Genomic DNA, 13128 nt, shown 5'->3' with positions numbered 1-13128 from the left:
ATGTATTGTGCATTTATTCATGATGTATGGCATTTAAAATTTTTTTTGATCAGCAATGGTATATATATATATATATATATATATATATATATATATATATCATAAAGCACCAATGGTGCTCAAACCAACAATGAATACATTACACAGGCCAGAGAAATAACATGGCCAAAAAACACCAACAGACCTGTAAGCATCGAAACCCAGAATAAAAAGTAGAGTTAAAACCCTTACAATTGCATACATTGTATAGGAAAGTTAAACCACTCATAGAAGGAACATTCTATTCTCTTGTTATTTCCAATAGCCATCCACCACCGGGAATGCATCTTTACATTGTGTACTATCTCTTCCACATCTTCTACTGCATTATTGAACACCATATCATTCCTTTGTTTCCAAATGCACCAACATACAACTGCCCAAAACACTCCAGCCCTCCTCGCGGGAATTTTTTGATGTAAAGCTTCAAACCAATTCATATAGTTACTACGGCAATCATCTCCACCCGTCACTGTGATTTCTAACCAGCTTTGAATCTTTTCCCACACCCTTCTCAATTTGTCACATCGAAGAAACAAGTGTTTTGCATCTTCCTTGATCGGGCATCCGAAAACACACAAACATTCTTCATTATCCACGATGATGTCTCTTTTAAGCAATTGTAGCCTCGTTGGTAATCTATCTTTTAGCAATCTCCAAGAGAAGATCTTAACTTTCGACGGCATTCTTGCTTTCCAAATCACCTTATTAGCTTGTCTTGAGGCAATCTCTGCAGCTGACGTAGCCGTTTCAGCCACCACTTTTGCATAATAAGCTTTCACCACAAAATCTTCCACCCTATCCAAAATCCACACAAACTCATCCTGGGCCATTCTTCTTGTTCTATACCCTCCAGAATCTTCACTAACTCTTCCTTCTCACTCTGAGCTTCCATGTTGTCCACCATAACATTCGTTTCAATCTACCAGTGCCATACATTATCTATCCACTCACCCATCGAAGCCACTTCCACCACCGGATTACCTGCAATAAGAAAAAGGTTAGGAAACATCGTGCATAGTGGGCTCTGCCCAATCCACCTCCCTGTCCAGAATGGAGTTTTCACTCCATCTCCTAATTTAATCAGCACCATCTGACCAAAGCTACAATCTTCCCTTTCCTCACTGAGTTGCATCAAGTCCCTCCACCAAATTGACTTTCGAGACAATGGTGACCTCTTAATTTTGAAAAGAATTCTTTCATGCATTGCCCCATACTTTGCTTCTAAAATGTTCTTCCATAATGCATTGTCCTCCTTTATGAATCTCCACAGCCACTTTGTAAGTAATGCCTTATTGAAAACCGCAATATCTTTTATCCCTAGGCCACCTTGATCCTTCGGTTTACAGATTGTTCTCCAACTAATCCAATCCACACCCTTTCTCTCTGTAGCATTGTGCCACAAAAAATTTCGCTGAAGCTTTACAATTTCCTTTAACACCTTGCTTGGTATTTTAAAGAAAGATAAATAGTAAACTGGCAGATTGTTAACAACAGAGTTGATAAGAGTGACACGGCCACCAATTGACAATAACCTCCCAATCCAAGGCGAGAATCTGGCTTTCAGAATGGATATTAATGGATTCCAGAAATTAGTTCTCCTCGGATTACCTCCCACCACTATTCCAAGGAACTTGAATGGAACTTGATCAATTATACACGAAAGAAAATGACTCGCTGCCTGCATAAAATATTGATCAATCCCAAATGCATACATCTTGCTTTTCCACATATTGATTCTCAATCCAGATACCATTTCGAAGCCTCTTAATAAAACTTTCAATGCCCACGAATTGCTCCAACTTCCCTCACCCACCAGAATGGTATCGTCTGCGAATTGGAGTAACTCATACGACACATCCTCGCTTATCTTGAATCCTCGAAAACCACCTATATGAACAGATTGTTTCACCATGCTTGCCAGACCTTCAGCCACAATGGTAAAAAGAAAAGGTGACAATGGATCTCCCTGCCTCAAACCCCGTGTTGCGAGAAATTCTGACGTAGGACTTCCATTCACTAGTATTGACAAGTTACTACTGAAAACCGTGGCCTCCATCCATTGCAGCCATTTGTGCCCAAACCCCATTTTGCTCATCATTTCTCTTAAGAAATCCCATTCCACACAGTCGTAGGCCTGCGCAAAATCCACTTTGAACAGCATGCAAGGTCTATTATTTCTCTGAGCAAAATCTATGATTTCATTTGTTAGTAGTACTCCATCTAAGATCTGCCTCCCCGGCACAAAAGCTATTTGCGTTTTGGATACAAGCTTTCCAATTACCCTCCTTAGTCTAGCAACTAACAATTTGGAGATGATCTTATATATGCAGCCTATTAGACATATTGGTCTGAAATCTTTAAGGCCCTGAGGTTGTTCAACTTTCGGTATCAAAGCAATGAAAGCGGCCGTGAAAGCTCGAGGCAGTGATGCTTTATGGTGGAAATCTTGAACACAATGAGTAATATTGTCTCCCATAGTCCCCCAGCACCTTTTAAATGAAACCTATATTATAACCGTCTGGCCCTGGGCTTCTGTCACCATCACAGCTAAACACCACCTCTCTAATTTCTTCTTTTGAGAATTCCTCCTCCAAATCCCTCCTATCCTCCACAGAGAGTTGATTGAATTCAATTCCTGATAACCTTGGCCTTGGTCTTCCACTATTCCTAAATCTGTTTTCAAAATAATCCTTTACCTCTCTCCTCACATCCCCCACCTCCTCCAGATTTCCTTGATCTGTTTGCAGAGCAACAATGTTGTTTTTCCTACTTCTATTCCTAACCGTTGCGTGGAGTTGTTTTGATTTTTAGGGGTTCTCTGATCTTCATTTGATTACATGAGTTAGAGCCTTTTTAGATGAAACTAATGTCATTTTTGGATTCAACAAGTGATTTTGAGTGGGAATGGTATGCTCATTTTCTATTTGTGGTGCAAAAACTACCGTGTACAGTGGTGGGTGGTGGCCTGATCTAAAGGTAAAGGATGAAGCTCCCCTTTAGTGCCATATTCAAATTTATGCGTTGACAACTTTTGACTAGTTGGCGCATCTTGTTTTCCTTTTTTATGTTTAGTTGCGTTTATTGTATGACTGGTTGGTGGTGGCATAGTGGTTTGATGTGTGTTTGTTATCCTTTGCGTCATGGGTTCAACACCCACGGAACCCTTTTTAATATTTTGTTCCATTTTTCCTTCCATTTTCTAATATTTTTTTCTTAATTTCTTTGCATTTAATTTTTTTTTTATTTTCATTACTTTCAATTTCCTAAAAGAAAACCTAATTATTTTCAAGTCTTGATTTTCTTTTCCCTTAGTTTATTTTATTTTGGCATTTAATTTATTTTGCTACTGAATTTCTTTTGTTTATTAAAATTGAATATGCTTTGATGGTTTTCTTTTCTTGATCTTTTATCTTGATTAAAATGCTTGGTGATGCACCATTGTTATACCCCAAAATTTGCCCGCATCTTTTTTCAGAAAGAAGGCAACAGACTTCTGTCTAAAAATTGGGAGTTTCATATAATCTTGGATTTTATTTCATTAATATCCTGATTTCATGAATACTCGATTTTTAGAATTTTTTCTTATACGGTATTTTGGTTCGCTGTTGAATTTATTCTTACGCAAACGCCAATTACTGTTTACCATTTCACACACGCTGTTTATTTGAGATTTATTTGCAGATAAATAGCACTGACGCAATTGGTACAGAATTAAATTTTTGCAGGCGCAGAGTCCGGGGATTCAGACTGTACTGGTAACAAGTAAATTATTATTAGTTTTTTGTTTCCCACTAATTTTTGTATTATATTCTATTATTTTCAAAATCTTTTCCTTTCTTTTCAAATCTCTTTCTTTCAAAATCAAATCCTAACTTTATTCTACACATCTCTCTTTTTCAAACCCTACCATACACTTTCTTTCAAATCCTACTACCACTCAAATTTTCCTTTTTGTACGGAATCACTTCATTCCCCAACGTCTCTATCCTTCTTTTCACTCTATAAATACCTCTCATTTTTTTTCATAAATTCTCACATCAAATTTCAACTCATCCCTCAAATTTCTACCTCTTATTTTCTCTTCTTCTCCGGCAAAAAAGGCAAAGTGGGTGGATACACTGTTTCTTATAGTCATCACTGTTTCTACTGTGATCATGTCTTTCTTCTGTCTGCATAGTCCTGAGAAATGCGGACCTGCGATGTTTACACTTCCTATTATCTATATGCTGTTGTTTATAGCTTGGATTTTTAATCGTCATTTTTAAAGTTTGTCGTATCTTTTGTTTTCAAATAATGTACCGTTTATTTGTCGTACTGTTCATTATATTATGTAATATTTGTACTGTCAGTATTAAATGTCGTATTATTTGTCGTACTATAGTTTAATTATCCAGATAATATTTTGTGTGTTTTCTGCCAGTTAAATATTTATTTCACTGTGCATTAAATATTTTTCAAGGTTATTATCGGTAATTTCGTTCGCGTATAGTTTATTTATTATGTTTGTGTTTTTCTAACAACTCATGTAAATAAATTTTCACCATCAACACAACAAAAAAACAAAAAGAAAAAAATTAAATTAACTTTAACTGTTGAATTTTCACTTTAACTGCTACGTTAATGCCTGAACAGTCAGTTGACAGTCAAACCCGCTGACAGTGCAATTCTCCGTGTTTTGTACCATCAATCAAATCAATCTTTTGCATTGCAAAATTCCAAGATTTTTGTTCTAGAAGTCTTCTGAACATCACATGATCAACAGAAACTCAGCACTACACAAAAATCAGGTACGCTTAACTGTCTCCTACACGAACAGTCCCTAACTAGGGTTTTTGTTTTTTTTCAGGAGAACAAGTTTTTTGAGACTTCAAATGGATTTCATGGATCTCCATATATCTCAAAGTACCACCATACAAATTTTCAAACTTCAATTCGCTCAGACGCACAGTCAGCAGCTCAAACAGTCAACAGACGACCAGTTTGACCTAAAAGTCAACAGACAGTCAAAAATGAAATTTTTTGTCAACATCCATATTTTGTCAAAAGATTCATCATTTGATCATTGGTTGATCATAATTCATCAAGGAAAGATCAAAAATCAACAAAACCCTAAGTTTCAAAATTAGGGTTTTCTCCTAAAAAGTCAATTGAACTTTGACTGACCATAACTCTCTCATTGTTCATTCAAAAAATTCCAACCAAAGCTTATTTTGAAGGAAATTCAATTATCTTTCAAATTCAATTGGTCCCATGGTCATTGGATTCACCATTTGAAAAATATGAGCTTAGACATTACAGGTCATTTTCAAAGTCAACAAAAAGTGGTTTTTTGTCAAAGGCCATAACATCAAGATAACTTCTCCAAATGAAAAAAAGTTTCCAAAGTGGCTTGTAGAGGACATCTTGAGGTTTCTAAAAAGTACAAGAACTCCTTCATATGATAAAAATTGAGGGATTTATGCCTTGTTGAAGTTGGCTATATTTTGGGAAAATGCATGAAAACAACATTGATCAAAAGTGTTTTTTTTCCAAAAGGGGCTAAGTTGACATGATCCAAACATGTTCCCAATAATGTTAAGGGCCTCCCACGACCAACCTAAGGCCCATAACATTTTATTTCTTTATTTTGGTTTAATTTTACATTTAAAATTAAATTGAAAAAGAAATGGTGCAAGACAATGTTATGTAGCTTTGATCTTAGGCATGAGTCATCAAGAATCATTCAAAGCTCTGCCCCAAAGAGATGGTACAGCAGAAGGTTGAAGAAAATTGAGCCATGGTTGCTTGAATTCAAAGCTACATATTATTAAAAAAGTCAAGAATTCAACAAAGCCATCAAAGCTTCTTAGCATAGTTTTTAAGTACTTCTATGGCCTATAAATGAAGTAGAATACTTCATTAATCAAAAAACACAAGTTCAGAACAAAATCTACACTTGTAACACACTTGAAATTTTGTAAGAAATTTAAAATTCGAATTTTAAGTTTCAGTTAGTTTCAATCCAAACTAAACACTCAAACACGATCCTTGAACATCACTGAATCTATCCATATCAATTGCAAGCCTTGAAACACTCAGAATCATCTACTAGAGCTCACGGTTTGTTCAAACCAAAACTAACACGAATTCAACCATACATGCATGTTTAACAAGATGTAGACATATATTTGAGTTTGGTTTATTGTTCTGATCATTTCTGGAAGTTTAATTGAGATTTGAGTGCTTGTACACGAAACCACCATTTTAGGGTTCTTGATCTCAAAATTAGGGCTTCTCGAATTAGGCAAAATTACAGGTTCAAAGAGGTCTCATTGAATTCGTATGAACCAGACGAATTGAACCATGGCATCGCGCCAAATTTCTTTTACGTTTTGCTTGTATTCGTTATTTTGCAGGTGTAATAGATTGGAGCTTTTTACACCACCTGCAAATGAACGGTGTAAAAGTGCTTCCTGAGGAAGAAGATGATGCGTGGCTCCTTCCCATTGGTTGGAGGGCGCGCGCGTGTTTTTTAAATAACTTTTGATTCAGTGCTTTGCAGGTTCTGTACACATCATGCTCCTCAAAATCTGAACCATCAGATCATGCCAGTTATCCATCCAATGCATATGATGCGCTAGTCCATGCTATAGTCTTACTAGCCAACCACACCTGATCAATTGTTTTTATTTTTCATTTTATATAATTTTCTTGGCAAAACTATTTTAAAATAGTTTTAAAAATCCAAAAAATACACAAAAAATATTTTTAGGTTTATAAAATAATATATTATTTTTTGATATAAAAATATTTTATTTTCCTTTATAACTAAAATATTTTGTTTAATTAATTAGTATATATTTATATATTTACTTTTTAATTATTTCAACCAATCAAAAAAATCAGAAAAAATTGTTCTTTTTTATTAAATTTAGTTTATATATTATAGACTAATTTTGTACATATTTGAAATATTTTTCTCTTTAAGTTTTAATTATGTGTATAATTATTTGTATAATTATATGTTATTTAACTTATTAATTTTCAAAACAACTTCAAAAAATCAAAAAAATTAGTTTTTATTTTAAAATTAATTAACAAGCAATATGAACATATTTTAAACTTAATTTTTAGGTTTAAATTTTATTTCTACCTTTTTCTCATTTTAATTAAATTAATTATGCATTAATTCTAATTAAAATCAACCATCCAAAAAACCAAAAATATTTCTTTTATCTTATTGCAATTTAAATTCCTAGATAAAGTGTATAGGTTGTCAAATTCATGTAAATAGCGTAGTTTACATTTCTCGCACAATCGATGTAATAGCGTAGATTTACTTTCCGCATTTTACATTCCCGCATTTTAATTCCAGTACATATAAAACTGCGTGTATGTCAAAGATAAAAACTGAAGCGTTAGATCACTAACTTCAAAGACAAAAATATCTGAATCAAAACACAATCACACTTGCACCTCTTAGGGTAATCCCTCTGTTACTCTTTTCAAAAATCAAATTCTACTGTTTTAAATGCAAAATCGAACTTTTGTTTACATCCGGTAAAAGGAGAATTTTTTAAAGGAAATAGGAAAGGACCTTATAAACTTAGGGTAGACCTCCTAATTGCTTGCTCAAATCAAAACAAACAAATGTCTCATATATCATTGTTTTTCAAAACAAAACTTTCAAAAAAAGACAATACTTGGTATACATCCAAACAAGGATCATTACGAAGTTAACGTTCTTTTTTTCAAAACATCCTTCGAAGGGTAAAACACTTTGTATACATCCGCACAAGGATCATTATAAAGTCAATTACAAAATGAATTTTAAGACCACATACAAGCATTTCAAGGCAAGACAAATGATTCAAAACAAGTGAGCTAAGCAAATAAGAGCCCATGGATAACCATGGATACAAAGGGTGCTAATACCTTCCCTTTGTATAACCTACCCCCTTACCCAAAATCTCTTAAAGGTCTTTTTCTGTTTCTTTTATAAACCTTTCCTTAATTGGATAAAATAAAAGTCGGTGGCGACTCTCTGATTTTCAAAATTCAAAAAGCAAAAGAAGAGTCAGTTCGTATCTCTCACACGAGAGGTAGTAAAAAACCGAGCGCACGACAGAACTGGCGACTCTGCTGGGGAGAACTTTCTAAAAACAAAATGTTTTCAAAAGAGGTTACCTTAGAGTGTAGATCACTTCGATGTTTTCAATTGCTTGTCTTGATTGATCTATTTTTCAAAAGGTTTGTTTGGGTATTTGCTTGTGTGAAAGATTCTAACCCGAATCTCGAGATACCTTAAGTATGTGACAATAGACCAATGAAACTGTACGGCATGTACCGATACGGTTAATCTGGTGGTCACCGTTAGTGCGACACTTTGGTTTATACTAATATCCCTTGAAAACGATCAAGGAGTATGTTAGGCTTCCGAAATGTCATTAAACACTAATTTGTCTTAGAACCTTTAGTTGAACTTGATTTGTGGCCTATTAAGTGACTAGCTTTGAAATTGATCGAAGTTAGTTATCCTCGAGGAATATTTTGATCGGCCGTCCGAGCGCCGTATTGAGATGTTACCTCCAAGGATCATAGAACCCGAATACTATTCTAGGACAGGTTTTAACCAACTCAACTTCAGTGCGGAGGGTATCACCTATCAACCTCATGCAAGCCTTTAAACCTAAGGATATTGTTTGATTTGTTTGTGTGTGCCACATGTTTGACATCATGACATCATAAGCATCATAAACATATCATTTTCTAACTAATCATTTCAAGGATCGAAGAGTTTACCTTTGTTCTGTTTTTACAGGTAATGGCTCCCGCTACCAGAGATTATATCCGAATCAACATCTTGACAGTACCATCTGAATTAAAGGATTTAATATCAGAATTTCCCAGAAATGCTCAATTCACTGAAAAGCACGGTCACCTACTCCATTTGGTTACCTCAAAATTTGAAGAAGACATGATACGGGTCCTTTTCCAGTTCTTTGATCCCGAGCATCATTGTTTTACATTCCCTGATTACCAGTTAGTACCCACTTTGGAAGAGTTCTCTGAACTAATTGGGTTACCTTTTCGAGATCAATTACCTTTCATTGGTTTAGAAAGGATTCCAAAACCTGAAATCATTGTTGCTGCCTTACATTTGCGAAAGTCAGAAATCGAGTCCAATTGGGAAACAAAGAGTGAAGTCCAGGGTTTGCTTGCTAAGTTCTTAATGGAAAAGGCTCGATTACTACTGAAAAATAGAAGTTACCTAGCTTTTGAGGAAGTCGTGGCTCTTTTGATCTATGGGTTGGTTTTATTCCCTAATCCCGACCAGTTCATAAGTATACACATTATCAACATTTTGTTAACCCGCAACCCGGTACCTACCTTGCTGGGAGACATACTACATTCTTTACACACTCGTACCATGAAGAAACGAGGAACTCTTATGTGTTGTATACCACTACTGGCTAGATGGTCTCGCAGGATTATGTCTTTGTCTCATTCAGATATCTGGTGGAACAACTTCTTTCAAAGAGACATCACTATCATTGACCATTGTGGAGAGTACCCTAATGTGCCACTCCTTGGCATCAGGGGAGGCATCACTTACAACCCCTCTTTAGCTTTGCGCCAATTTGGATATGCGCGAAGAAACGGTCCTCATGACATGATTATCCAAGGCATTGTGTTCGACTACGAAGATGATTCCCAAAGATATCGACGAAGGTTTATACGTGCTTGGGGCAGTGTCTACAAAGTAGAAAGCAAAACTTTAGGACAATGGAACTCTATTCCCATGGAACCTTACCTCAAATGGGTGCGTGCTCATGCTCAGAAACTCATCATGCCATATCCCGCTAGTCTACCTGTGACTATTGAGCCAGAAGTCGAAGGGACGAACCTCGAGTTGTTCTACATTCGGACATGCCAACTGACCTGGAAGAGCTGCAGAAATCTTGGGTTCAACTAAGAGAAGAAAGAGACACCTTCAAAGCACACTGTCAAGACTATGAGAAGAAAGTGTTGGAGCTCACCGGACAACTCCAGGAAGAACAGCAGATCAACACGTTCCTAGGTGCGAAGAGAAAGCGTCCATGGGAGGCTTGAGGAATCCTTTATTTTCTTTATTTTGTAAAGCCCGAATGAGGCAAAGAAAAAGAAAAGAAAAAAAAAAGAAAAAAGAAAAAAATTGTTTGACTAATAAATGTTTGTTTCTCTTTTTTAACAAATCTAAATTCTAAGATCCTTGAAAACATTGCATATGCATTTCATTCATAAACATTGCATAACAGGTTCACATGATGGGTTTCTCATCTCCTCGCTGTTTATTTCAGTTAGAAGAGATGGATTCCGAAACAAGCGTCAAGAATCTCGAAGCACAGAACGCCCAAGTTCAGGTAGCAATTCTTGAGCTAGCAAAAGGGCAACAAGAACTAAAAGCCCTGATAATCAAGAAGAAAAAGAAGCCCAAAGGATCTGTAGGCTTAAGTCACCTTGCAAGGAAGGTCAAAATCCCAGTCAAAAGGCCCAAAAAGGCACTGATCCCTGAAATAGTCGGTGAAGGTGATCGAGAAGACAATCACAGCAACCAGGGTTCTGCTAAACCCTCCCTCTCTTCTAACGAAGAAGATTATCATTCCGAAGACGAGCAGGGTGATGACAAATACCAGCTGTTGGAAGAACGCATGAAAGCTATGGAGATACAAAAAATACCTGGTTTAGACTTCAATGACCTTGGGCTAGTCTCAGATATTGTTATCCCTCCAAAATTCAAAGTTCCTGTCTTTGCAAAGTATGATGGAGTTTCTTGCCCAAAACTGCATCTGAGGTCCTATGTAAGGAAGATACTACCTCATACAGCAGATAACAAATTGTGGATTCATTTCTTCCAGGAAAGTTTGTCGGGTACACAACTCGAGTGGTACTACCAACTAGAAAGTACAAAAGTTCATACCTGGGAAGATTTGGTTGCTGCTTTCTACAAACAGTATCAATACAATGCTGACCTTGCACCAACCCGTACTCAACTGCGGGGCATGTCTATGGCACCAAAAGAAAGTTTCAAAGGGTATGCACAAAAGTGGAGAGATCTGGCTGGAAGGGTTCAACCACCCTTATCTGATCGCGAGATGGTCGACATGTTCATGGGCACTTTAACTGGCCCTTTCTACAGTCATTTGCTGGGAAGCTCATCATCAGGTTTCACCGACCTGATATTAACAGGACAGCGTGTCGAAAGCGGTATTCAAAATGGAAAAATTCAAATAGGCTCCTCCTCTGGTACCACAAAGAGGCCCATCAGTGGGAGAAATGAAGTCAATACAATGAACAATCAGAAAAGTCGCAAAAGTGAGTATCACCAGTCTATAGGGGCAGTTCTGATCTCTGCATCTGCACCTCAAAAAGATCAACCGCCGAAGTATACGCGTCGACCAGATGCACCAAGAAGAAACTTCACCAGAATCAATATGCCAATCTCTCAAGCATTGCAGCACTTGTTAAAAGCAAATCTGATTACATTGAAAGACCCTCCAAAGAATGTCAACACTTCCTCTCCGAGTTATCGCCCCGATGCAACATGTGCATACCATTGTAACTGTCCAGGACATGACCCAGATCACTGTTGGACCCTGAAAAATAAAATACAAGACATGATAGATGCTGGGGAAATTGAGTTCGATCCTCCAGAGACTCCAAATGTCATCACTGCACCTATGCCGAAACATGACAAGACCGTTAATGCTATCATAGACACTGTTTATATCTATGATGTGAGAGAATTGTCAACTCCGCTCCTTGAAGTCAAAAGAAAGCTAATCCGAGCTGGTTACTTTCCAGGTTGTGACCCTGATTGCTTTTATTATGCACACCTACCCAATGGTTGTGAGAACCTGAAAATAGGAATTTAAAAGTGGAAGGATCTTTTCACCAGAAATTTCTCCAAATGTTGCTATTAATCCAGTCCAGGTCCTAGTTCCTAATCAAGATATCAACGCTCGAGGCAAAGAGCCACTAGTTGAACCAGTTCAAGTACAGGTGGAAACCACTGTTGAAGATCCGTCAAAGCAAGAAATGGAGGAAATATTGAAAATCATCTGCAAAAGTGATTACAATATTGTCGAACAACTGGGGCACACTGCTTCAAAGATTTCAATGCTGTCTTTGCTAAAATATTCAGAGGCTCATGCCAAGGCCCTGATGAAGTTCCTGAAAGCTGCACATGTACCACAGGAGATTTCAGTCGGTCAATTTGAAAATTGTGTTGCCAGTCTAACAGTGAATAACGGTCTCGGTTTCTCTGATGCTGATTTAACCCCTGCTGGGAAAAATCACAATAAAGCCCTGCACATCTCTATTGAATGTAACGGCACCACTTTGTCTCATGTGCTGGTGGACAACGGTTCCTCTTTGAATGTGTTACCAAAAGCATTACTGGAAAAACTTGACTTCGAAGGAGTTGTGTTACAACCAAGCAATGTTGTGGTAAGAGCCTTCGACGGGTCAACAAGAACAGTGTACGGAAAAGTGAAGCTCCCAATCAGAGTGGGCTCTCAGATCTTTGATTCTACCTTTTATGTAATGGAAATTCACCCAGCATATTCCTGTTTACTAGGACGCCCATGGATACATGGGGCAAATGCTGTAACTTCTACCCTGCATCAGAAGTTAAAGTATCCGGTAAAAGACAAGGTCGTCACAGTTTATGGCGAAGAAGAGTATGTGGTTAGCCACCTGAGCAACTCCAAGTATGTTGAGATGGATGGAGAATTCATCGAAACTCCCTGCCAATCTTTTGAGGTGGTCTTTCCAGATGTCTCTACTGCCAAACATATTTCTGCCACTCCTGCTACAAAAGTAACTCCAACTATGGCTTCTCTCAAAGATGCCAAAGCTGTGATCGAAGAAGGTGGTTGCACAGTATGGGGACAGCTCCTCGATGTACCTTACAAGTTCGATAAGCTAGGCCTGGGCTATGCTAATGGAAATCAGAAGAACGATCAAAGTCCTCGTTCTGGAGGATTAATGTCACATTTCATCAGCCAAGGAGTGAACGCTGTTGAAGACGATGGAGTGATCTTAAACCATATTCCACCTGTTTCC

The 13128-nt window shown here is 37.2% G+C and overlaps 1 protein-coding gene across 1 annotated transcript; it reads right to left on the bottom strand.

Moving 5' to 3' along the window:
• Positions 1-227: 227 nt before the first annotated feature.
• Positions 228-872, bottom strand: LOC131649336 (uncharacterized). Its single transcript, XM_058919100.1, has one exon. The coding sequence runs from the start codon at positions 870-872 to the stop codon at positions 228-230; it is 645 nt and encodes a 214-aa protein (XP_058775083.1).
• Positions 873-13128: the final 12256 nt, after the last annotated feature.

This window comes from Vicia villosa, linkage group LG2 (assembly GCF_029867415.1).
Source record: "Vicia villosa cultivar HV-30 ecotype Madison, WI linkage group LG2, Vvil1.0, whole genome shotgun sequence".
Classification (NCBI taxonomy): Eukaryota; Viridiplantae; Streptophyta; class Magnoliopsida; order Fabales; family Fabaceae; genus Vicia; species Vicia villosa.
Note: the sequence above shows the minus strand (reverse complement) of the source record. Positions and strands in the feature narration are given on the sequence as shown.